General features: G+C 44.3%; 1 protein-coding gene across 1 annotated transcript in view; it reads right to left on the bottom strand.

Moving 5' to 3' along the window:
• Positions 1–22,510: 22,510 nt before the first annotated feature.
• LOC136373339 (spindlin-Z-like) overlaps positions 22,511–27,073 on the bottom strand; it is a 145,535-nt gene continuing 140,972 nt past the window's right edge. Inside the window, exon 6 of the mRNA XM_066338246.1 lies at positions 22,511–26,239. Within this exon, the coding sequence (XP_066194343.1) occupies positions 26,040–26,239 (200 nt within the window). The 3' untranslated portion in view covers positions 22,511–26,039. The remainder of the gene's footprint in view (positions 26,240–27,073) is intronic.

Here is a 27,073-nt window from a genome sequence, read left to right as displayed (position 1 = left end):
ATCCCCTTTCTGCACAAACTCTCAGAACTGTTCACAAACTTGTTACGAAGCTGGCGAAGTGATTCGCCTTCAATTGAGGTGATAAAAACAAAGGAATCTGGGGATCTGCACCAGCTGCATTTCACAGCATTCTTCAATACTTCTCAGCTCCACAAGAACCTCTAAGTCTGGATTTTAACCTCAGACATTCCTGTATCTCCGCACAGATCATATCTGAGCTGGCAGCTCCTTCTCGCCTGCCCCAATTCAGTCTGGTAAGAATTATCTTGTTAGAAATACCCGAAAGGTAGATCAAACAAAATCTATAAAATATGGGCAACTGAAAGCTAAAAAGCCATGTTTATCCAGGCTTTTCCACTTCAGAATGTGCTTCCCTTCCAGTGACATTCAGCAGCTTCATTTCCCAGACAGGTCTGCATCCACTCCCATTCCCATTGCTACAGCAATTCCAGCACAAAGGCATTTAAAATATTGCACTAAGTTAGGTGGAGACTATAACACCTCCCTGGTCAGCCCCTTCTAATGCCTGAACACCCTTTCCATGAAGAAATTCCTCCTGATGTCCAGGAAGAACTGTCCAGTTTAATGTCAGGTTGTCAGAGGCACAAGTCAAGCTTTGGTGTAGATATTAAAAAGTATTTTTACTTCCACCTCAGTTGTTTCTGCTTTAGAGGGAAAATATTTCCTTTGATGAGAAGCCCTGAATGCCTCAGTGGAGGGACTTTCCTGTTTATTCCAAGCCATTCCCTGATTCCCTGGTTCTCTCCTCACAGGTCTCCTCCACAGCAGGAAGGATCACAGTCCCTCGCCTGGGCATGGGCCCTGTTAGCAGCAGGCCCGGCACTCCCACTTTGGGTAGGAAACAGCTCCACAGGGGATTCCCACCTTTATTTTAGGAAGGAAAAATAAAGAGGAATAATTTAAAACACTTTTCAGACCCTGAGGGAATGTCAGGGACTGCCAGACTGTACTGGTTTGAAAGTAAAACCAGTGAGAGACTCCAAGTCAGAAATACTATTTAATTGGAGGGGGAAAAATATAAAAATAAAATTTTAAAAAAGGAATAGTACAAAAGACCCCTGACAGAGTCAGAATACAACCTGACACCCTGTTAATTAGGGTCATGGTAGCAGTCCAGATGAAATGGTCTTGTTGAAGCAGTGATCCTGTAGAAAGGTCTAGTAGCTCTTGTCCTCTGGGAATCCAGTGGGTAAGGGCTCCCTGTGCTGTCCCAAATCCCAGATTACATCCAGGTGGGAATGCTGGGCTCCTCCCCCTGGGTGGAGCATCTCACAATGGACTGATATCGTTCTATGAGTCATGCAGTGGGTCCTAGATTGTCCATTTAACAGCGATAGCTCCCGGAGGGAGTTACCTATGAGTCATGGGGCAAGCCATTGATGGGGCCATTAACAGAAGATAGTCCAGATGGAGGGGGCAAGGGAAACACTGCCCCACCTGGTTTCAACAGCTCATGAAGATGGTGATAGAATACATACTTTAGGCACATCTTACATTGTAACCTAGGACACTGACCTTATATTGTTTGACAGCATCAGGAAGTTAATTTCATAAATTAATCTTTATTATTACACTAACATTTAAATGTAAATGCATTACAGATGTTCTGTATTTATGATAAATTTTTTACTTAAGGGACTATTCAAGAACTTTACTTAAATTTAGGGTTGTTTTCCTCAATGTCAGTATGATGCTGAATTAAACAGCATTGGGAAAGATCCATTTTTTAAAGGGTCTTAAAATTTAGAGCTGTGCTCTAAAAATTATTGTGTGTTTATAGTCTGGGATTCCGTAGGGCTGGGAGAAATGTGGAGAAATGTGCAGCTCTGCCTGGAAATCTGACTCCTATATATCTGGTGTCCTTGTGTTCCTGTGCATTCCCACTGTGTCTAATAACAGGTTCCACTTGGGAGGGAGTTTTAGGAGTGTTCATGGATTTATTTGGATTTATTTTGGTGAGGTTATGTTGAATCCAGGTACCCCCTCAGCCCAGACTGTGTCGGTATCAGCCAAAGTGGGAGCACCGGTGTCACTGGCGGGGCATCACTTCACTGTCCAGATCCCGTCCTCACAGCCCGGTGGGAAGTCAGGTATTCCTGGGATTCCTGGGGATGGAAACTGAAATGAATAAAATGTAAGAAACTCCCATTTTTGACACAGGCTCTCATTTGTTAGGAAGGTTATGCTGTTTAAAATGTTATGCCAGTTGTACCCTGTCTGTTAAGAAAGTTATGCTGTTTGTACCAAAATTTGTAACCAGTGTAATGAAAAAAAGTATATAAGAAAATTGTTTTAAGCTAACAGGGTGCTTTTGGCAGTCTGCCAGGCATCCCAGCACTGGATACATTCCCTTTTATCCCTTATTAAACCTTTCAAAATTTTAAAGAGTGAGACTCATTTCTCACACTGTCAAGCAAGTTTTTTTGGGGCCTTACAGTGGCAAATGTAGAATGGGTGTACAAAACCTGAGATTAATGAGAATCCCCATAAAGACAGTTTCATCCTTCTACAATTAAATGTGGGGTAATGCGGCAAAAAAACCCACTTGTATAACTTACTGTTGCCCTATTTCTCAATGCTTTTGAGAATGATCTCTGAACAATATAATAGATTTGTTTTGTACTGCTTCTATTAACATTGTTTGCTGTTATAGCTTAAAATGTTACTTTGTTTTCTAAATCATTAAATTCACAAACATTTAAGTTAGATACCTGCTTTTCTAAGTTAAAAATGGCTAGAAGTCAGTACTGAAAAACCCAGTAATTAGAACCTTTGGGGGGTGCCCTGATTCCCTCACCCCTTATGTTCGGCCCTGGCTAGCTGTGGACCTCGGGGAGGAATCTGGGCTAGGACGAAGATAAAAGACAAAGGCGCTCTTATTCCTCGTGGGAAATGGTCCCATAGGTTTAATGTAGAACTCGCACTACAAAGTCGAGGAGGAAAAAGAGGGCAGGACGCATTGTGCGAGGAGTTTTAAGCCCTAGGGAGGAGGGGAGGGGGTCTGTTGACCAATGGGGACAGACCCAGGGGGAGGGGAGATACAGGGGTATCAAGTGAAAGAGGTGCAAAGACACATGGGAAAGTATAGCAAAAAACACCTAGTGCAAACAAACTAACTAGTGCAATACAACATCTCACCCTTGTGTGTTATAATCAAGTTGAAAGAAAGGCATTGGGCCTCCTTGGATGCAGAATAGGTATTTGCCCATCACTTTTGATTTGCAGGCATTTTTGCCTGCTTTTGGCCTGCAAGCTCTGCATGGCAGACTTCTGAGGTAGTAGAGATTAAACCATTGAGGGTTTTTAAAACTAGGCAGTATAGGATTCCGAACGCCAACACGATTAAAAACAAAACAGCAAAAACCAACAGGATTGTCTTAATTATCGAAGTCCACCACCCCGAGAGTCCCCAGCCTTTGAACATCCCACTCAACCAGTTCTTGGATTCTTGCTTCATCTGTCCAACCATGCTTTTCAGTTCTTTGAGAGCAGTGTGGATGTTGGGTGATTTCGATGCTAAATTCATGCAACAGAGTCCTTCAAATTCCTGGCATTCATGTCCATGCAGCAGCGGAGCAAGTCTATGGCAGCACAGTTTTGAAGGGTTGCCTGCCTGGTAATCTCGTCTTCTAGGAGGGAGCTGATGGCTGTGGATGTTAAGTTTGCTTGTTTGACCACACAGCACTCTAGGTGGCCCAATTCACCTAGGGCTTTGGCTGCTGTGACCCATGGAAGGAAGAGGGACACAGCGACTCATTTTGACTTGGACCAATGAAAACTTCAGAATTACAATTTTGGTCCAAATTGTCAATGCTTCTCTTATTAATTTTGTTAGCTGAATTGTTCTTTTGAGTCTATTCACCATTTAGGGTTTGGTCGGGTGACAACAGAGACAACTGCCCGATGGTACACGGCCCTCCTAGAAGCTGGGATGGGATGCTTGCCCATGCCCCATCTGTGGTTGGATAGGGACAGGCGGCGAGCGGAAGATCTCGGGCTGTAACGGAGAGGAAAGAGCATACCCCAACCCCCTCTTAAGATAAGCTATCTCTAAAAGGAATGTAGACCCTCTACTAACATGTGCCAGTACTTTTCCACTCCAACTGCTAACCCGGGAAGTGTGGCAATATCCTGTCTGACGTAGTAAAAGACCCCAGAGTATATAAACTGCATTTTTTACTTAATAAACGTCTTGTAACCGTCCATCGATTTGGTGTCAGCGTCTGTTACAAGGCCCGACCCACTCATGAAAGTAAAGTGGACGTTGTGCTGTATGTCTAAATACCAAAGCCTCCACTGTGGCAGAATAATCAGACTGCGACAAGTGGTGCCGAAACCCGGGAAGAAAAATAGCTCGGAGGACGGGATCTACACTTGGAAAAGACACAGCGGGCAGGGGTCGGCTGGTTCGATCTACTGCGAAGGAGAAGAAAAACAGGGGATGCCCCAGGGACCCGCGGACGCCATGGAGATCATAGCGAAGGTCGTATGTAAGATTGCAGCCCACTCGGGAGTACCGTGGGACAAAAGAGATTTATTTCTTGCTATTGCAAGGTTATCGGATCTAGGCGTTATAGAACGTCCCTTAGACATATTAAATTCAGAGGGGTGGGAGAGATATACAGTTGCTCTAGCTGAAGATACAAAAGCCACCGGCAGCAGAAAAGTTTTAAAATCATGGGGAAAAGTTGAGAAAGTGTTGCGGAAAGCAATGGAAGAACAGGAAACTTGGAATGCTGCAAAAATGTGTCTATTCGCGGCTAAGCAGCCGGGGAAAGGGGACTGAGGGGGCGCGGGACCCCACGGGGAAACCCAAGGAGAAGAAGGGGGGGGTTACAGTGCCGCGGAAACCCCAGGGGAAATGCGGGAAGCGGACGCGTTACCCCCCTCCCCAAATGCATGCCTAAAAGCCCCGGAGCCCACGGGGGAACCCCAGACCCTCCCGCGGGAGTCCCCGGATCCGAACTCCCCCGAAAAAACCATGGTTTTCCCGATCGTTCCTCCCTGCCGCGTCCAGGGTCCGAGCGGCGACATTTCGCCAGGTCCGGCAGCGGCGCCGCCCGCGCGGAGCGGCGGCACCCCGGCGGGATCCGAAACCGCGGTCTCTCCAGCCGCCGAGTCGCGGCGCGGGCGGGCGGAGGAGCGTGCGTGGCTCTTCTGGGAAGAACTCGTGCGGCAGGCGCGAGATGCCGAAAAAATAGCCACCACCGCGGCGGGCATAGCAGCTCCGCAGTTACACCTCCCGCCATATAGCCAAGATGGCGCCGACGACCCGGAGCGGGGGGGGGGGGGGGGGGGGGGGGGGGGGGGGGCGCCACGTGGCGATGGAACCCGGAAGTGCAAAACCCCGCGACCGAGCATGCGTGGGGGGTCGGCGGAAATCCAGAGCTGCCAATCTACACAACGCATGCGCGGGAGAGCGGGGGGGGGCGAACACGCGATCGAGGGCCTCTCCCAATGTCACCTTGTAAGGGAGGGGGCAAGCCCAAGGGGGGAACGTGGGACTACCCCCGCGAAAGGCGCCGGCGTCACCCCCGGGAGGAGGGGGGGGGCCGGACGCGGGAGGTGGAACGGAGCCGAGCCCGAGGGGACGTCCGAACCCACCTGCGGAAGGCGGAACGGGGGCGGAGCCCGACGAAACAGCATGACAAACCGGAAGCTTACCACCAGTTTGCTTCCGACACGGAAGGGAGCTACAGCTCCGCGGCTAGCTCTACAGAGAGCTCCGAGTCCGATTCAGAAACGGAGATAACAGAATTTATAAAGTTTACAGCGAAACCGAGCAAAGCTTTTAACAATGTAAGGGAACAAACTCAGTGCAAACTAACCGATTTGAGTTTGTTGCCAGAGGACAAGCCAGCCTAGACTACTACCCACATCAGCCGTTCAGGTGGGTCATGAGACATCTTACCAGCGGCAAGGTGCTCAGAAACATCACCACACCAAACAGTCCATCCTTCGTGCTCCGTATTACCGGTCTGTTTCCAGGACAACCAAAGGTAGACCCCCATTCTCCATTTTCATCACACACATACCTATCCTATTGGTGCCCAGCTTCAAACGCAGGAAAAAGTTATTGTAACAACCCCGGCTGGGGGTATTGTGGACATTGAGGCTGTGAGACCATAGTAACAGATGCCAGGCCGTCAGGGCCTGGGTGGGACCCACAAGAGCCCGACAAGTTCCTGCAGTTCACCTGGGCACCCGCAGGTTGTAAAACACCTCTCTCTGTACACGGGAATTCCTATCGGTATAGCTATAAAATCCCAAAAATTCGAAAATGCATATACTATAACATGACAGTCTTGCAACCCAATCATCCTAGCTGGACGGTGGGTAAAGCATGGACAGTGGTCCTTCAAGGGTCAAAAAAGTGGGTGAACGTGCGAATTACCAGGTTTCAACCCTCAACACCCCGAGTGGTTGGACCCAACAAGATAATTAAAAGCACGCAGACAAAGAGAAATATGACCTACCCCAAGGTTGCACCTACAAGTGTCAGCAGAATCCCAACTAGCGATACAAAAGTCTTTCAGATGGACAAATTAGCCAGGTCAGATCCAGATCCAATTCTTCATATGTTAGAAGCTACCTTCCTATCCCTGAACGAATCTAACCCAAACCTAACCAATTCCTGTTGGCTTTGTTATGATGTCCAACCCCCTTTTTATGAAGGAGTTGCTTTAAACACCCCATTCAGTTACTCCGCCGCTGATGCACCCCAACAGTGCCGATGGGACACACCTCGCAGAGGCATCACCCTAAGCCAGGTCTCAGGCCGAGGCGAATGCTTTGGTAATGCAACCCTAGCTGAGCGAAAAGGGAATGTCTGCACCAGAGTTGTAAAGCCTAACAGAAAGAATAACAAGTGGGTAATCCCAGCTACATCTGCAATGTGGGTTTGTCAGAGGTCTGGAGTAAGTCCGTGTGTATTTCTTCCCAAGTTTGATGATTCTAACGATTTCTGTGTCCAAGTTCTGATTGTTCCTAGGGTCCTGTACCACTCAGACGAAGAAATGTACAGCCTTCTCGAAGAATCCAACAGGCTCCACAAAAAGAGATACTGACAAGTGTAACCATCGCAATGCTGCTCGGCTTGGGAGCAGCCGGCACAGCGACAGGTGTTTCAGCCCTGGCAACACAACACCAGGGTCTGTCTCAGCTACAAATGACTATAGATGAGGACGTGCAGAGGATTGAGAAGTCCATTTCCTACTTGGAGAAGTCAGTCTCTTCGCTTTCAGAAGTGGTCCTGCAGAACAGGCGAGGACTGGACCTCCTGTTCATGCAGCAGGGAGGTCTGTGTGCTGCCTTGAAAGAGGAATGCTGCTTCTATGCAGACCACACCGGAGTCGTCAGAGACTCCATGGCCGAACTCCGAAACAGACTGGCTCAGAGACAGAAAGATAGGGAAGCTCAGCAAGGCTGGTTCGAATCCTGGTTTAACCAATCCCCATGGTTAACCACTTTAATATCCACCTTGGTAGGCCCATTGGCAATGCTACTTCTAGCTGTTACCTTCGGACCATGCCTGCTGAACAAGATAGTCTCATTTGTCAAAGCTCGCCTAGATCAGACTAACATTCTGTTCATAGGCCAACATGAAATGCTGTGAATTTATCAGGGAAAATTGCCAGTCACAAGATTTCCAAACTTGCCTGGCAAAAACTTACTCAGGTTTCCAAACTCCTTTTTCCCTTGTTAAATCCTAACCTTCTACCTCATTTAGTGCCTATATCTATATATATATATATGTATAACTACCTCGTTCTTTTGTGAGGGGGGGGGGGGAGATGTGGTTGGATAGGGACAGGCGGCGAGCGGAAGATCTCGGGCTGTAACGGAGAGGAAAGAGCATACCCCAACCCCCTCTTAAGATAAGCTATCTCTAAAAGGAATGTAGACCCTCTACTAACATGTGCCAGTACTTTTCCACTCCAACTGCTAACCCGGGAAGTGTGGCAATATCCTGTCTGACGTAGTAAAAGACCCCAGAGTATATAAACTGCATTTTTTACTTAATAAACGTCTTGTAACCGTCCATCGATTTGGTGTCAGCGTCTGTTACAAGGCCCGACCCACTCATGAAAGTAAAGTGGACGTCGTGCTGTATGTCTAAATACCAAGCCTCCACTGTGGCAGAATAATCAGACTGCGACACCCATCTCCACAGATTAGGAACAAACCCTTAGGGAGGCTCTTGGGGTGTGAATGGTATGGATTGTCTGCTGCAACACGGCTCAGAATATTACACCACTTTTTTGCAGTGAATTCTTCCCAATATTGTAGTATGTTGTGAAAAGCTTTAGTGCTAGACAGAGGGGTGAAGACAAAATGAATGCAGCATGGTGCTGGAGAGGAATTCAACAATTCTAATTATTGGGGTTCCTGAGCTGGTCTGGGCAATTTTGGTAGCCCTTCTATGGAATTTTTTATCATTACAGCCCGACGATGGCGGATCTCGTTTGGGTGTGTGTTGTGTGATTTTGGATTTGGCATATGTGTGTCAAATCAGGCTGGATACTCTCCAGCTTGCAGGGGAATCCCTACCATGCAGGTAGACAGTGGGTCTTTTCCTGCTGCTGTAGACAAGTAAGCGAGTGTCTGGAACTGCTTACCAGCTTGCTCACTCACCGGATCGCATACAGGGGTACAGCTTTGTTACTTTTAGGTTCGATGGGTCTGAACCTCAAGCAGAAGTGTGGCAATCGCATAGAAGAAAGGAGGACCCTCACGTGGGTTTGAGCTAAAGTTTATTGCTCCCAGAGAGCCACATGAAAAGTGGCTCCTGGGCTTTGGGTTTCAGCTTAAGTACAGGGGGTGTGAAAAGGGGCAGGGGATGATCTAGAACCAATGCCAGATAGGATGGGAGTGACCAGAACAAAAAGACAATTAGTAGGACATCTTATACATAAAACAGGGAGGGGTAACAGAGACCTTGCCAAATCACAGTGCAGCCCTGCCCCACCAGAATTTTCCAGGCTTCTGGGCAGGATTACAGGGTGATTGCCAAAACCCACCACCAGGGAAAGGCCAAGGGGTTTGAAAGGGGGGTAGGGTAGACCAAAGCATATTACAGAAATCTGGTAACCTAAATTTCACACTGCAACAGACAGGCATATATTTTCTTGTTGGAGTGTGTGTGCCAGAGTCACCCAGATGTTTTGGCCTGGCTGAGGGACAATCCACGCAGCTGTCAGACTGCTCAGTGCAAACAGGATGACAATTTTGACAGGGTTCATCGGGAAGCTGAATGGGACTTAGGGATTTTTTTCTCTAAAAGGAAACACAAACATGTTTAAAGCGTATTAGAATCTGAGATCTGCTGGAATTAAACTGATACTTAAGAAAGTTCTGTCTTCTTTTTCTGTCTGCTTATTCTTTTCAAAGCAACAGCTGCTTGCTTCTCATTATCTTCTGCTGGTGCTGGGTTTTTGGGGACAAAAGATTTTTACCCACTTTTGGGATATCCAGCGTAGGCCCGAGGGGGTGGAGATGCATGCGTAGCCACAAGTCACAAGTTCATAGAGACCTTTGATTTCACAGGTTTCTGGGTCCCTAATTAAAACTGGTGGATGTTGTGACAACTTAAACTGATTACTGTTGTTAAAGTGATGTACCACTGGAGGACTCATACTTTTAAATAAACAATACAGAAAACTGATTATAAACATTGCTTTGCAGAGCTTTTGTGGTGGTGACATCCATGCTGTGGAACTGTTTTGCCTAGCCAGGACTTTTTTGAGCATTTGGTGGGCACGCTCGACCACAGCTTGGCCTGTGGGGGAGTGGGGGATGCCTGTTATATGCTCCACTCCCCACTGATGGACAAACTCTAGGAATTCTTTGCTTTTGTATGCTGGGCCATTATCAGTTTTGATTTTCTTAGGGATCCCCAGCACTGAAAAGACTTGAACAAGATGTTTCCTGGCATGTGCAGCCGTTTCTCCTGCATGGGCAGAGGCATAAACTGCACTTAAATAGGTGTCAATGCTTACATGTACATATTTTAGGTGGCTGAAATTAGGAATGGGTGTGATGTCTGTTTGCCATTCTTCGCAGCTCCCAAGCCCTCTGGAGTTAACCCCCATACCTAGCGATGGCATGACTTATTGTTGGCAGTCAGGGCAGGTGGCCACAATGGCACAAGCCTGACTGCATGTAAGTTGGAACCGAGGCATTAGGTCTGGTGCATTTTGATGATACTCTTGGTGACTTAGCTCTGCTTGTTGTAAAACATCTGGAAGGCATGCCAATTCTGCTGGGGCTGCAAGGGAATCTGCTTTGTGATTGCCTTCTGCGATCTCGCCTGGCAAATTGGTATGTGACCTCACGTGCATCACATAAAATGGGTGCTCTTGATGCGAAACTAAATAAATTAGTGTGGTGGTTTAGCATGAATGTGAAGGGGTTTTTTTTTCCCAAGGAAGTTATAGCATGGATTGACAGCTTAGCTGAGGAATAAGAGTGTTGTATACGGCTCTGGAGACTCAGTCTTAAATCAAAAGTTCCAGGTGACTTGAGCCCTTTCCTTTTCCAGCTGGCAAGGAGTTAAAATCACCTCGTAAGTCAGAAGTTTGGGCTCAGCCCCCCAGGGCCAGGCCCAGCCAGGCCTCAGGGGGGGAGGGCCTGCCTGTGGGAGAGCTGCCCTGGCCAGCAGTGTCCCGTCTCCCCCGGCAGTTCAGCAGTGTCCCCTCTCTCCACTGGCTCCTCCGATGGGGAGAGGAGGTGGATTACAGATCAGCAGTGCTGGCCCTGCGCCAGGGGCCACGGCAGTCGTGCTCTTGGCTTGGCTGCCGGAGCCTCTGGTCCGAGGGTGTAACGGAATTCCTTAGAGATCAAGGACATGATTTATACTTGGAGTGAAGCTTGAGCAATTCCAGACTGGGCCCTTTGGCCTGCAGGGCCTCTGAGGCCCATGGGGCCTGCAGGCTGCAGTGACGCAGTTAGAAATTCACAGTTGTGGTGCAGTCAAAAATTCACAGTTTATATTAAGGTGTCCTGTGAAATAATGGGTTTCTAAATGTAGAATTGTAGTTCTGACAATTTACCCACCTTAAGACTAAGATAAATAAGGTTTGTTTGCCTTGTTTGTATGGCTTGTAATTATAAACTATGTGGTGAATCTATATATTTTGCTGTCGGTAAACAATAAAGGGAGTTCGACATCATAGCTGGATCAGTTGTGTTGTTTGCCCTGTCTGACCTCCTATTATTCAGAGTCCCTTGCTACATGAGGGAGGAGAGACTTTTGAGAACTTTTCTCCAGAGCTCCAGGGAGCTGATCCAAGTTTGAGTTGCTTTAGATCTGACTGGGGTGGAGGAGGGTCATCCATCAGCCTTCCTGAGCCTGCTCCTTCTCTCCCTTCCTTCCCCCACCATCACCTGCAGCCTTGAAGTTCCAGGAGTCAGCTGAAAAGAAAAAAAAAAAGACTCTGGGCAAAGACATTAACCTTTTTTTCCTTCTCCATGGAAGACAGAGCGATTTGAAATGTAGAGAGACAGCACTGAGACAAAGTCAGTGAAAGAACTGAGAAAGACAACTGGAAGATGGGATGGAGGAAGTGGACATTTTTGACTGGACCTCTCTGGATGTGAATTATGGGGAAATGGACTGTTTTTGTAATATCATAATGCTGTTTGGGGGAATGCAAGTTCTAGCCAAAGGGTTGTGTGTACTGATATAACTGAGATTTAACTGAGAATTTTGAATAGAATACGCCCCTGGCTCCTGGGAAAGAATAAGGAGGTCTCTATTTCATTTGATGTAGAGACAATTTTAGAGATAGAAGAAGAGAATTCTTGTTTTGTACTAGAAAAGCATTCTTAAAATGATACCCCAAAAATGCGGAAACCTATAAGAAGCTTGGGAAACTGTTATATGGGTAGGACTGCACAGAATCTGCAAAATTCCAGGTGATTGCAGATTTGTGACCTTAAAAGCCACCAGATCTTTCCTTGTGGCGTATTCTCCATAACCCTAGAGAGGCTCCTCTCCCAAGGTCATGTAGGATCGTGTTAAAATGGTGGCAATTGACTGAAAATCATAGTTTTCTTTCTGTGTTGAGTGGGAAAGTGAACAGTTTGGGGGAGGGGGGGGAAGGTATTTGAATGTCTCTTTTTTTCTCTCTCTTTCCTTAGTGTATGTTAATAAAATCTTATCTGTTTTTACTTTTAAGTTGTGCCTGTTTCGCCTTTTTCTCCCAAAATCCTGTCTCACAATTGGTAAACAAAATTTGGCGAACATGAAACCACAACATAAATGGTGCATTGGCCAGGAAACTCAAACCAAAACCACAACAATTAGCTTTGAAAGCAACCTGAAGAGATGCTCGTTCTTTATGTCCTTGAGAATTGCCTGCTCCACCCTGGACACTACCCCTGCTACATAGGTGGAGTCTGTGACCAAATTAATTTGCTCCAGGAACCTCTCAAAAGCTCTCACTACTGCAGCCAGTTCAGCTACCAGAGGCGATCCCTCCACAAACTCCACATCAGCTTCCAATGCTGAGTTTGGGGATTTCTCCAAGTCATCACTGACCTGTGGGATGCTCCAGATGCATCAGTGAACACTGTTAGTGCTTTGAGTGGCCTACGACTCCTTTTCTCACAAGGAATGAGGTGGAACTTCCCATTAAACAATTTATGAGATGGGGAGTGGACTGATAGTTGCCCACTGTAGCTGTCCAGGGATATTTGGAGGTCGGCATTCCCCTGGAGCAGACACTCAAACATCTCTTTGGTTAGCCTATCGAGAGTGTTCTTTTCCTCCCCAGAAAGTTTGACTGGGAGGTGAATACAGGCAAAGTCACAACCAGCCAGCTCACAGTCTCAGCCTGGCTTTCTGGATCAGCTGAGCTATCATCTCGTGTGGCCTTGTGATAGTCTTGGATCTTTGACAGGAGAGGAAGACTCACTCTATTATTAAGTCCGCATGTCTCTGCCCTTCGATCCATTGAAATATCAAACTGTGTAAGTGTGGCAGTCTTCCTAGAACAATGAATTTGAAAGGCAGCTCGGGCTGGTAATGGTGAGCCAGCCACTCGGTTAAAGCCTTTTGTGCTTTTGCTATTGCAGTTTTTGCCTCTGGGGTCAGTTCCCTGGGAGAGAGCAGCTCTCTCTTCCCCCTCAATAAATTGTTGAGGGGTGCTAAGTCTTCATTGGTAAGACCAAGCCAGGGCCTGACCCGGTTCAAGGACCCACACAGGGAATGGAGATCTGCTAGGGTTTTGGGATCACTTCCGATTTCAAATTTTTGCAGAACAATGGTCAGTGCAGTGATCTCCAAGCCCAAATACTTCCAAGGTGGCATCTTTTGAACTTTGTCCTCCTGCAGTTGGAATCCAGCAGAGGTTAAAACTTTAACCACTATGTCAAGCATGTATTGGAGTGTAATGTCATTGAGGGCACACACAAGCACATCATCCATGTAGTGGAGGATGATGGCCTCCTTTCTTTCAGCGTGTACTGGGGACAGTAATGAGTTTCCGTAGTGCTGGCAGATTGAAGGACTGCATTTTAGACCCTGCAGCAAAACTTTCCAATGATAATGCTTCATTTGGGCTTCTTGATTGATGGTAGCAACTGAGAACGCACACAGTGGGGCATCTTCTGGGTCTAGTGGAATTTGGAAGAAGCAGTCTTTGATATCTAAGACCACTAATTGCCAGTTTTGGGGGAGCATGGTTGGGGAAGGCATCCCTGGTTGGAGTGACCCCATGTCCTGTATCATTGTTTATTTCTTGGAGGTCGTGGAGGAGTCTCCACTTACTCTTCCCTGTTTTTTTTTTTTATTACAAATACCAGGGAATTCCAAGGGCTAGTTGTTTCTTCTATGTGATCTTTTGCCAATTGTTCTTCTACGAGCTCTTCGAGCGCCTTAAGCTTTTCTTTACTGAGTGGCCACTGATTTATCCAGACTGGGGTATTGTCCAGGCATGTTAACTTTTGGATAGGGCACTCTACAGTAGCCACTTCTAAAAATCCTGGGGTTTTTTTGGGATAACTAGTTTTACCCCCCACTGGGACATGGTGTTTCTCCCCTACAAGGGAGTCTTATAGTTGATGACGGACACTAGCCAGTTTTCCATCCGGCCCCTCAATTTGTACCATGCTTTTTGAGATTTTTGCCAATTGGAGCCCTCCAATACCATGAATTCTGCCAGCCACAGGTTGCAATTCCCAATGAGAAAGCCACTTCCGGTATAATTGTTACAGTCAAGCCGCAGTCTTACAAGCCATTCATGTGGAGATGGTTTGTCCCATGGGTTAGACTGCATCCTCGCATGGGCTTGTCCTTGCCCACCACTTCTGCTCAGTAGACATCAGGTGTTTTGCCATCTACTGGGATCTCTGCTGGAATGGGAATGGCCTGGGCGATGATTTGCCCCTTGGCCAAATAAAAGGGTGGCTGAGGACAACGCGCCAAGAGACTGAATTTAGGTATGCTCCCTTTGGTGGTCATGGGAACAATCTCAGTCTCTACTGGTGTGTGTGCAGTGTCCCCAGTAACAAAAAACTCACTGTCCAGTCCTGGGTGATCTACCGTCATGCCTCATGATTTTTCAGGCAATTCTACTTCAATTATGGTCCATTGTGTAGATCTGAAAATAAACGTATCTTTAGTTAAAAGCTTAAAATGCCCGCAAGGTTGCCAAGTCTTGTTAGATAAACACTCCTCATTTTTTTCTTTTCGTTTCCCCACACCCAGTTTCCCTTCTCCCTTTTTTCTGTTAAGAGAGTCTTTTTTTGCATTGGAACCCGCTGCATTTATGTCATGGTGTGTTACAGGTTTGCGCTAAATTTTTAGTTTTTTTGATTGCTGGCTGCTTCATCTTTTTGAGCATTTTTCTTCTTTTACTGGTTCTGGGAACAGTCTCTGGCAAAGTGTCCAGGCTTTTTGCACAGGAAGCAGATGATGTGTCAAGGCTGTTTTGGTGAGGTCTGTTGTCTATCCTCTTGTGATGTGGCAGCTGCTACAGTCTTTGCGTTGGTAGATTTGGGCTTTTCTTCTGGTGTGTCAAACAGCTCTGCTTTCAAGGCACATGCTTTTGCTATCTATGTCAGTGTAGGTGGAGGATTGACAGGCAGTCCTAGAATCACCCTGTGGCAGGCTTTGTTGGCATTTGTCTGAGTTATGTTTTGGACTATTTGTGCCTGTGCCACTGAGTCTTCTACCTGTATTTCAGTCGCTGCTTGAAGCCTGTCTACAAACTGCAAAAAACCTTCTGAATCATACTGTTTAATATCAAGATAGTTACTTGGTGGTTCGATTGTCGGTAATGGGTAAAAAGCTTTTTCTGCAACCTTACAAATTTTCTCTAAAATGAATTTTGATAACACTTTAGCCTGTTCTTCTGGAACAGTCCACTGTCCCTCAACACACAGGTGCTCATAGGTGATGTCTCTCCCCTCTAAATCTTTAGCACCTTGAGCAGTTTGACTAAGCTCCATTAGGAATTCTTTTAAAGATGTTTTCCAGGTATCTTCCCAGAAATCAAATTCTGAGGGAGGCAACAGCCATTTAAATATTTCTTTTAGATCTGGTGGTGTTAATTTGAGAGATGAAAAAGTAGTTCTTAACATACTTTAAATACTTCGTTGTCTCTACCAAATTTTCTTTGGATTTTGCTTAACTCCTTTTTATTTTGGAAAGAGAAAGGCTGGTAGTTTCTAATTGCATTATCTCTACCAGTATAAGTAACGGGAGCTGCTGGGAATATGACTTCACATTTCTGGCTTTGATCTTTAGGGCTATCCCATCCTGTTTTGTTTTCCTGGGAGTTGCCTGTAGGCTTGTTCTGTCCCTTGCTTTCCTACCCTTCACCACGGGTCCCGGCTGTGGCTGTGGCAGCAGCACTGGCTCCACCCCCGACACTGGGTCCTGGCTCGACCTCACCCCAGTGGGGATTGGGTCCAGCACTACCCAGGGCTCTGGGCTCCTCCCAGGCCCTGGCCTTGGGGCTGGCCCTTCCCCCATGGGAATTGGGTTCAGGGCTACCCCAAGTCCTGGGCTTGGGACCCCTTCCAGTACTGGCTTCTTCCAGTGCCTCGGGGCTGGCTCCTGCCTGGGCCTTGGCAGCCACCGCCCTGCCCCTGGTCCCAGTCCACGTGGCCCTGGCAGCCCCGTCCCCATCCCCATCCCCATGGGAACTGGGTGGGGGGGCGTGGGAATTTTGGAGGGGCTTGTGGGTGTCAGGTGGGGGGTGTGGGGGCTGGGTGTTGAAAGGGGTGGGAGGGGGAACTGGGAGGGGAGAGGGCTGTTGGGGGTATCCATGGGATCCGGGATTTCAACATCGGGGGGGTGGAGTTGCAGGATGACATCATGCAGGGCAGGAACATGGGGGAGGGGGCGGGGACATCTGGGGGGAGGAAGGAGTTGTAGGACTGGGAGGGGTTGGGGAAGGGGACATGTGGGTGAAAGGGATTGTGGGGAAAAAAAAAAGTTAGCATGGAGGACTGCCCACATGGCCACGGCCATTTTGGCTGCATGCCATGTGGTCAGGCTTGCTTATGGGGTAAGGACCCTTCTTTTCAGAGTTATCAAGGCACAAATTTTCAGGTATAGTAGCTGGGAAAGAGGAGTAGAGGGAAGAATCTCTTTCAGCTTGTGCAGAGCTGCTGGAGCCAGGGTACTGAGAGGGAAGTGGGAGGCCAGGGAGATGATGGCTTTCCGGCCAGGCTCCCTGAGTTTCTCGGGCTGTCTCACACTTGTCCTTCAGCTCAGGGGCAGAGGGGATGGAAGGGGGGGGGGTAGGGGAACTGGTGGGAGGGAAGGTTTGTACTGGCTGTTTTTTTGCCTGCTTTTTCTTTATTTCATTACTAATTAAAATGAACAGTGGGAGAAATTTTGAAGCTGTTTTATCTCCTAATTCTACTCAGTTTGTTAGTAATGTTCCAACTTTGTCCCAGTAAGAGACAGAATTTATATTTTGCTGATTAAAGTCAGGCAGAAGTAAGGATAGCCAGTGAACGAACTGCTGTTAATTTTCTCTTTGAAATTTTTATATCCACCCCATCTAAAGCTTGTAGGATTAGGGAATATTGGCCTTTTTCCTGCACAGAGGGCTTTGACCCCATTATGGATGTTACAATGCAGTCTACCCCATTTACAGCAAAATGCAAACCAAAACTGAAAGCAACAATAACTCAGCTTGGAAAGGGCTGAATTTCTCCTCCCCCCCCCTGTAGTGAGGTAAGATGAAAAACCATGTGTCAGGGGAAGCCCGCAGCTTTTAAATCACCCACCCACGTGGAGTCCCTTTGCTAAAATCAGAGTTTTGTGCCCCACCACCCCACGTACTCGGGGGTCACTTCGGGGGGGTCCCAAAAGGTACTTACCTTCCCCTTGGAACCTCAGCTGGCTACAGTCTGCTCTAGCAGGTCCATCGTCCAGAAACCAGTCCGTCTGGCTCATCGACGGGTTGCCAGTCCCATCCCAAACCAGAGCACCATGCAAAAAATGGCAATTCTAGTTTGGGTAAATGACGATCCAAAGCTTGTAAAATGCACAGGTTACAGTGTAAATCCAGCTACTCACGTGGGGTCTCAGACCTTATGGGAGGCCCCCATGTCTTGGGCGACAATCTGCCCTGATTTTCTCACCCCTTATGTTCGGCCCTGGCTAGCTGTGGACCTCAGGGGGAAATCTGGGCTAGGACGAAGATAAAAGACAAAGGCGCTCTTATTCCTCGTGGGAAACGGTCCCACAAGTTTAATGTAGAACTCACACTACAAAGTCCAGGAGGAAAAATAGGGCGGGACCCATTGTGCGAGGAGTTTTAAGCCCTAGGGAGGAGGGGAGGGGGTCTGTTGACCAATAGGGATGGACCCAGGGGGAGGGGAGATACAGGGGTATCAAGTGAAAGAGGCGCAAAGGTACATGGGAAAGTATAGCAAAAAACACCCAGTACAAACAAACTATTTAGTGCAATATAACAGTGGAGAACACAACAAACTATTCCCAGCACAACTCCATTCGTAGATCAAAATGTTCATAAGGCTAATTTAAAAAGACATCTCAGGGTTCAGTTCAAAGGTGGGTATATACCACATGTAGATAGTTCTGCAGAATTAAAAATCAGCATTCCCAAATCTTTGTGTAAAATGCATAAGGATCTTATATTTCCTTATACATATTTAAAGGATTAGATGCCCTTTTAGAGCTGTCTTCCACACAAGTGTTATTAGGTCTCTCCACTCCCCAAATAGTGGCTATGTAAATTTCCACTGATTTAACTTGAATGTGCATTTAGAGTAGGATAAAGTGTGCTTTAACTTGTGGTGTTTACCTTAATTGAACAAAAATGTTTCTCAAATGTCAGCTCCAAGTGAAACACTGCTGGTGGTTAGGTTTTTTCCTTTTCCTTTTGGGTTTTTTTTTTTTTTTTTTTTTTTTTCTTAGGGAATTTTGTCCCAGAAGTTACTAGGAAACGGTAATGACTGGGTACTGAAGAAAAACAAAAGAAGAGCAACCACTTGGGGGAGGGAATTCACTGCTGCCAGAGCCCAGCCTGGTCCTGCTTCTTCTGCTATGGGGTGACCCTCTGTTCTTCAGAACAGCAGCTGAACTGGGACCTTATTAACACCCTACCTCACTAAAAAAGGGACTTTTCACCATCTGCTTGGGTGCCTGGGATCCTGAGCCTGCCTCTCCCTGCCGTTCTTGGAGGTGGGCCATCACTGCCCCGGCCCCGCCCCCGCTGCTTCTTTGGCACTGCTCCGAGCTTTTGCTACACTGTAGCCCTGTACTCCCTGCCTGCCTGACAGGACATCCCGTGCTTTCACCTACAGCCGCAGAGCTTCTGATAAATCTCGTCCACTACCCTAGGATTTTTTTGCTCATTCCTGCCCTTTCAGCTTGCTGCTTCCCAGAGTCCTGCTGGGGCACTGGGATCGGCTGCCCCAGGGGGTTTGTGAAGCAAAGCCTGTCTTCCCCCCCTTCCCATCTAGGTCAAGGTGCCATTACCACGTGCTCCCCGAGCTCAGGCCAGAGCTCCCCCTGCAGCTGCAGGAGAATCATCACACCTGCCCTGCCCACTGGGAGCCCCCAGCGCCCCTGCCAGCTGTGACCATCACTACACCAAATGAGAAAGTGCCTGCGGCCAAGAAGGCTGTTACTGGGTTTCTAGTTGTATTTGTTGTAACTGCTATAGGTATTGTTTGTTTGCCTTGTTATATATACTAGTAAAGAACTGTTATTCCTATCCTCCTGCCTTTGCTTGAAAGCCCCTTAATTTCAAAATTATAGTAATTTGGAGGGAAGGGGGTTACATTTTCCATTCCAAGGGAGGCTCCTGCCTTCTTTAGCAGACACATGTCTTTCAAACCAAGACAGAATCACACTAAAGAAATAAACAGAAGATTGCTCAAACTGAGGTGCACACATGTCAGTATTCATTACAAGAGTCAACTTTGAACTGGGTAGTCTGGTGTATAGACCTGAGTAACAGTGCAACACCAAAAAGCATGGAGATGTTAAAAAAAAAGGATTTGTATTCAATGGAGTGACTTTCACAAGTAAACTTAAGGATTATTTGGAGAAAAAGACACCAAAATATATAGGTATTTAAATTGTCAGAGTACAAAAGCCATTTACATTTTTTGCTCAACTGAAGTTATGTAAATCATGACAATGATTAAGAGGGATGTGCAACAGAAAGCAGTAATTAACATCCAAGTGGAATAGTTAACTGTTATGTATATACCAGCTTATTGATACCACTGGGACCTCAGCTACATTGTTGCACATATACTGCTGCTATACTCCAAATCTGGAAGAGGAACTGAGGAATTCAGAGCAGTAAACTAGTAAAATGAGAAGAGTAAAGCCTGAAAAGAATGCTTAGAAGCTTGATAATTTTTCCCAAGCTGTCAATCCTAAAAATCACAGAATGGTTGAGGCTGAAACCTAGTCCACACCTTCCCTCCCCCATCCCCAGCAGGGTCATCTGGATCCAGTTGCTCAGGACCATGTCCAGACACTTCTTCAAGGAGGGAGACTCCACAGCCTCCCTGGGCAAAATGTTGCAGCACTCAGTCACCTTCACAGTAAAAAAATGAGTTTTCTGATGTTGAGAGGGAAACTCCTGTGTTTTAGCTTGTGCCTATTGGCTCTCAACCTGTCACTAGGCACTACTGAGAAGAACATTTCCCTCTTCTTCATTCCTTCCCATCAGGTATTTGTACACATTGATGAGAACCTCTCTGAGTCTTCTCCAGGCTAAACACTCCCAGCTCTCTCAGTGTGACCATCCACACCTGACCCCTGGTAATATGGTTAACATAGCTAATGCCATTAGGCAAATAGCCATTCTCTGTGGCTGAACTGGGCACATATCAGTCCCATTTTCCCTCATCAGGCCTTGAAGGTCCTGTGCATTAGGCAGACTTCTCCCCTTTCCTATTAGTCTCCAGGTTCCCAGGTGCCAGGCTAACTACTCTCCTCCTTACTGGCCTTGAAGGTCCCAGGCACCTAGCCAATCAGGTGGTTGTGACCCTTATACAGAACAAGGAAGCTTAGCAGTACACATAGCATTGCCTATAAAATCACAGAATCACAAGGTTGGAAGAGACCTCTAAGATCATCAAGTCCAACCCAATCCTAACCTCAAATAAACCGTGGCACCAAGTGCCATATCTAGTCTTTTCTTAAACACATCCAGAGATGGTGAATCCACCACCTCCCCAGGTAGACCATTCCAATACTTTATTGCCCTTTCTGTAAAAAACTTTTCCCTAATATCCAGTCTATATTTCCCTTGGCACAGCTTAAGACCGTGTCCTCTCATTCTGTTAGTTACTGCCTGAAGAATCAAGCAGTTAAAAGTCTTAAGTGGAACTTGAACTGAAACAGCTGCTGGACAGCAAGACTTGTGATCCTCCAGTGGTCAGGGATGCCTCCATCATCTGCTTCTACTGAGGATTTAGTGACTCAAAATCTTTTACATCTTTCAGCCCTAGATTATGATTGTTATATTGATATGGAAAGTCATGTATTAAGATTTGACCTGACATGCAGAGGGTCCAGGTGATTAGAAGCCATAACCTAAGCTATGCCTTGAAATTCTGTGCTATGCTACTTATAAAATTGTGCTACACCAATTCTGCTTATTATGACACCTGTTCTACTCTGATCATACCGTTCTATGCTGATCATAAAAGTCTGGTAAAAAAATAAAACTTTAGTTGTAACTACAACTTAGTTTCATCATCATTCTGCCAAGGATTTCCAAAAGACCCTGTCTGCCCCCATAAAGCCAGGTGACAGCCTTTCCTCATAAGAGATGCTCCAATCCTTTAATCATCTTTGTGACTCTTCACTGGTCTCTCTCCATAATGTCCATGACTCTCATACTGGAGGGCCCAGAACTGGACATGGTAATTAAGTTGCAGCCTCATCAGTGCTGAGTAAAGGGGAAAGTTAATTTTCCTTGACTTTCTGGCAACAACAGCCCAATGCAGCACAGTATGCTGTTAGCCTTCTTTGCCACAAGGACACATTGCTGGTTCATGTTTAGCTTGGTGTCCACTAGGACACTTCAAACACCCAGTCCTTTACTGCAAAGCTGCTTTCCAGTTGATGAGCCCCCATCATGTACTGGTGCATGGGGTTTTTCCCAGGTGTGGGACTTGGCACTTTCCCTTGTTGAGATTCATGAGGTTCCTGACAGTCCATTTCTCCAGCCTGTCAAGGTACCTCTTGATGGCAGCTCAACCCTCTGTTGTATCAGCCATTCCTGCCAGTTTTGCATCATCTATGCACTTGCTGAGAGTGCACTCTTTTCCACTGTCCAGAGGTGTTGGCAACTTGGTGTCAAAAATATATTTTTGGCTATTCCTATAAGATTTTTTCCTCCTATAATCAGATTTCAGTATTCAAAGTCAAGTTTGGTAATTTACCTTAAACAACATAAAATAATTAAGTGTTCATGGATTAGTATGAAATACTTAATGAGTCTCAAGGAAATTCACAGCACTGTGCTATTATTCTCTTCACTGCTCATCATGTCTAGTTTGGGAAAAAATCTACTTTTTTTTTTTTTAATTTAGCAAAATAAAATTCCAATTTTAGTTAAGTCCATTAATTCAAACCAGTCAAATCTATCAGCTAAACACTGACAAACACTTCTACTGTTCCCTGCTGCTGAACTACTGCTTACAGTGTGAACTAGTGTGTTCTAGAAATAAGATGCTTCCTCACAGACTTGCATAAACCCCTGAGGAGGAATTTTTCTTTTTTTTGCTGAAATACAATTTAAGCATTATGCTTTACCTCAGTGAAATTCCATGTTCCTGACATTCATACTTGGGAAAAAAGTTGACTTCGCAAACAAACTTATTTCATAGGGGAAAATATTATACCAGCACACATGGCCCAACTTTAAAATACTAAGCCTTTTTAAATTAAAATACTGAAGAAATTGCTTCTTTGCAGTCTGAAGTCATATCACTACATTTTGCTCATGAGAATAAAATTTAAAGTCATGAGTTGCACATAAAGGATTTATTTTAAATGTTTTAAGGATAGAGTTACATCATAATTAAAAAATTACTTACAGAATTAAGTAACAGATTTAAAGTGTTCATACTTCTAAATGCAAAGAAAATAAAAATAATGAAACCAAGCTCTAAAGATGAAGTCACTACCTAATTTTAAAATGTGAACACGAAGACCTTTGAACTATACACACACCAAGAACCATCCAAATTGCACTAATGATATAAAATACAAAATGCACAACATTTTCAAGGAACCAGAAACTGTTTTTTACCATAATTATTTTTCTCTGAAGCAACTGTAATTTATTCTATTTGAAGATAAAAATCCTCCATTTTAAAGAATTAATTTAAAGAAGATGCATACCTATTGTAATAAATTGGATTTTTCCCAAAATATTTCAGTCTTTATGTAGTCTCACTTAGTTTAGGGTTTGGCATTCAAAAGAAAAAAATTCATTGTTTTACTCATCAATTATGATTTTATTTATTCTTGAACAGAATACATGGTCCCTTCAAATGCTGTATGACACATACAACTCGAAAATTACCTTTCGTTTGAACTATGTTTGCCTCACCAGTGCATTTAGTCCTATTAACAACCATTCAAACAGCACAATAAGGAAATTCACAAAAAACTGAACACAAAATAAAAACAGAACAAACCCCAAACCTAAACATTATAACATGCAACTTCTGTTTGTTACATTGAATGTTCTAACCTTATAAGCATGCAAAAAAGGATGGTCTGCATTTAAGGTGTTTTTGTTTTTTTTTAAAAAAGTTTTCCATGGCAGCTCGACATCATGCACACATAGTATACAACAATACTACAGCAGGTAAATGAGAGGCCAATAACTTTTATACAAAGATCCATGGCTTGTGTCATCACAAGACCTATGATAAATTTGGAAAGTAATGTTGAACCCTTAGAACAAGGGACCAACATGTAGTTACTAGGGTAATGCAAGCACTGCATGCAGATCTGAAACATGAGCCTAAAATAAGCCCAAAACAGATGGCAAGGAGTGGAATAAGTCTCAAGTCTCAAAAAGGTGGTTTAAGCTATTAAAAAAACCAACCACAAAACAAAAAACACTCCTCTACACAAACCTTAAGAAAAAAAAAGATGAAAAGAAAAAACCCATGCAACAGACAATGGGGACATCTAAAAACAACCATAAAATTTCACAGTATATACTGTATAGATTATATTCTAATTAGCAAAATATGTGGTGAATTAGAGTGGCTTACATAAAACCCCACAAATGCAAGCCAAATGCTAAAAATGTTCCAGTAGAGCTAAACCTCAAATATTTCAAAACAAACCTTGTTGTTACATCCTTAGATGTAAAGCCCAAAATTCATTGTACTAAGTTATTAGTGTATTTTGTGTGTAATAAATACACTCATTCTTGTGCCACAAATATCAACTTGGGCTCATGGAGCCAGGCTCAGCTTTGAGATTTACATGCAGGACTCTTAAGAGTCAATAGAAAGCACATAACAGATCTGCAGGATGAAAGCACTGTGTTGCAAATCTGCTCATTTTGTTCAAAACACAATGAAAATTTACTGACTCAGATACTTGGTGCTTAAAGACTGGATTGAGAAGTTGTGAACTGAAAGACAATAGCCTGCCTTTGGTTGCCCATGATGAAATACAGGACATAATGCAATATAGTAGCAAGGGACAAAGAATTGATACCATATTTATACAGCATTACCATTTAACAGCATAATGAGGCACAAGCCTTAAGGCTAAAGCATGAAATCAGGCAAAACAAAAAATGGACAGAAAAGGACTTAAGCCACTGAGTCTTTGATATTAAGAATACCCACAATAGAGATCAGATCCCTGATCTCTGATTAGCAGTATCTCTCCTGCATCCTTCCACTAACATCATAAGGTTGGATATCTATGTATTCCTTCTTTCCATCAGTAGTGTTAACTGTATTCACATTCTTCACATACTGTATTTCTGTGAAGCAGGGGTTTGAAGCTTGTAGAGCTCTGCATCAATATGAAAATTTTGTTGCTGTGCTGATCATTATAATTATGATGCTTTTAAAAGTTGCTATTCTTAAAAAAAACCAAATACCCTAACCTTGATTTACAACTATCTTGCAAGATTAAAACTGTGAAAGGATTCTGCTGTTGCGGGCTGTTATTTACATCCACAATCTAATGCAGATGACTGAACCACTGAGACAGCCTATAGCTCCCATTAGATATTACACCACTGGCATGCAAAACTCTAGTGTTCATAGAATTAAATTCATGTTAATGGCATACCTCAAAGCAAGTACACCACAAAAGGCAACAACAGGTTTAAACTGTAGATTTGTCTGGACACTCCTTACGTGGAAAAGCCAAAAATAGAATACATTGAAATGATGTCTTCTTGAACCAAAATGGTTAAAAATAATAGCAAACCCCAACACAAAACAAAGCAAGGGAATACAGCAGACTGAGAAGACAAATGCTTCTCCTTCTCTAAAGGAGGTCCTCAGTGTAAAAGGACCCCCTCCCCCATAAACTTGTATTTACTGTGTAAAAGATTAACTAGTACTAAGTTTCTAAGTCCACACACAAACATCCAGGTTGCTAGGTTCTGATATTACATGAGAGATTACTGATTGCCAATGTGTAGTCCAAAGTCTGCTTAAGTAGCATTATATACTGTTAAACTTGTGGCACCAAGCACGTGTATTCTGCTATGAAATGTGTATAACAAAACAAAGCACAACATTTAGGATTAAAGGCAGCTTTGTTGTGTGTATTTTACTGGTTCCTACAACTTGTAAACACAGGCCCTTAATCTTCATTTCTAGTTAACTGGATATACAGATTAAATATATTTTTATAGCTTAAAGCCTTTTCACTGAAAGGTGCATAAGTCAAACATGATATCCTACTGCCCTGTGACTAGTAAAAACACACAAGTATTTCCATGTACTGCAAGTTCTTAAAAAACTTAGTTTGAAACAGAGTAGAAACACAGTAAATTGATGTTACTTGGGTTAGATACTCCTTACTGCTGCACAAACTGTTTAAACCTTTCAGAAAAGTCGCCTCTGTCCCAACCCAGAAAACAAGGACTGCCAGTAGCCAAGAAATTAAATTTAATGTTGCAAAAGAAGGCATATGGAAAATAGGAAACTACACTTGCATGTGGCAGTTGAACAGGTGATGCAAGGTTGAAGAAAAAGTTAATCTAAGAAAAAATCTAGGTTACAATACTAGATTGCCTTCACACATCTTGAATTTGCAACTGTTCTTTGCTTTTTAACTGTGTACCACCCAAATATATTGATTTCCTTCAAGAAAAGGAGCTCTCTTACACAAGATGTGTCATGTTCACATAAATTTGTATTATTCAGAACAAAACAGTTGCTGGCAGAGATTGTGGGTTCGCAGGGACATCTAAGCTTTCATTCAACTGAAAAACAGTCAAGTCTGTGTCTACAAATTTTACATTTAATAGTTCCACAAATTTGGCAGAAGTTCATGATGACGTCTAGGATGTCTTCACCAAATCATAGACATAAATATGGAAATCATCATCAAACTTGATGAAATAGACAGATGGTTTGGCTTCAACTTGATGAATGACCATGCCAGTTCGTTTTGAGCCATCTTCTTTGGCATATTCCACTTGTTTGCCTACCAGGCTGTCTACAACTTCACCTGGTTCTCGTTCTGCAGGAGGTGAATCATCTGTAATATGAAAATACAATGTACTTTGGTAGACATTTATGGATTTTTTCCAATATACAAAACTGCAGACTTCTTTATAAGTTAAGAAACAGTCACAAGTTCAAAATGCAAAGAATGTCTAAAACAAGTTGTTTAGATAAGCGCCTATTGCCATGCTTCTAGAATAGTCACATATTATATTTTTTTAAGTAATACCATCTTCACTTTTATGAATTAAAAATTAGCACTTCAATTGGGTTAGAAAAGTAAATCTTTTGACATGAAGGTTTACACACCAAATACAAAAAATGTTTTTAGATAATTGAATTTGAGCCCCCAGCAGAACAAGGCACTGAGTATATTTAACAGAAAGGCAGGTGTACTAGAACTCACAATCCAAAATGTCAATGCAAATATGTCATTGCAACAAAACCACATCTTCCAAGCTAAGTGTAGCCTCCTAAATCAGTAATGCTGCAAAAAAGAGCTTTCAATTTTATACTAGAATGGATAATGTTGATAAGTTTAATCTTATTATTTGCTTTTCTAGCAAAATCTACCCAAAAGTATCCTTAAAGACACAATTCACATTGTCTGTAAAGGACCCAAATTCAGGGAAAGTAGCTCATCGTTTGAAGAGTCTTAGAAACAGAGGTAAGGAATCATAGAATATCCTGAACTGGAAGGGTCCCACAATAAATAGGAAAAAAGAACACATTAAAAACTTAATTCTTAAATATGAAAATCATGAGTCTTTTAACTTATTTTTCTAATAAAGAAGAAAGGAAAGCAGAATTTAAAAAGTAATTGCAAGGTATTTCAGGGTGCCAACTCTGAAAGAGCTTGCTTTGGTTT

The sequence above is a fragment of the Sylvia atricapilla genome, chromosome W (assembly GCF_009819655.1).
Source record: "Sylvia atricapilla isolate bSylAtr1 chromosome W, bSylAtr1.pri, whole genome shotgun sequence".
Classification (NCBI taxonomy): domain Eukaryota; kingdom Metazoa; phylum Chordata; class Aves; order Passeriformes; family Sylviidae; genus Sylvia; species Sylvia atricapilla.
Note: the sequence above shows the minus strand (reverse complement) of the source record. Positions and strands in the feature narration are given on the sequence as shown.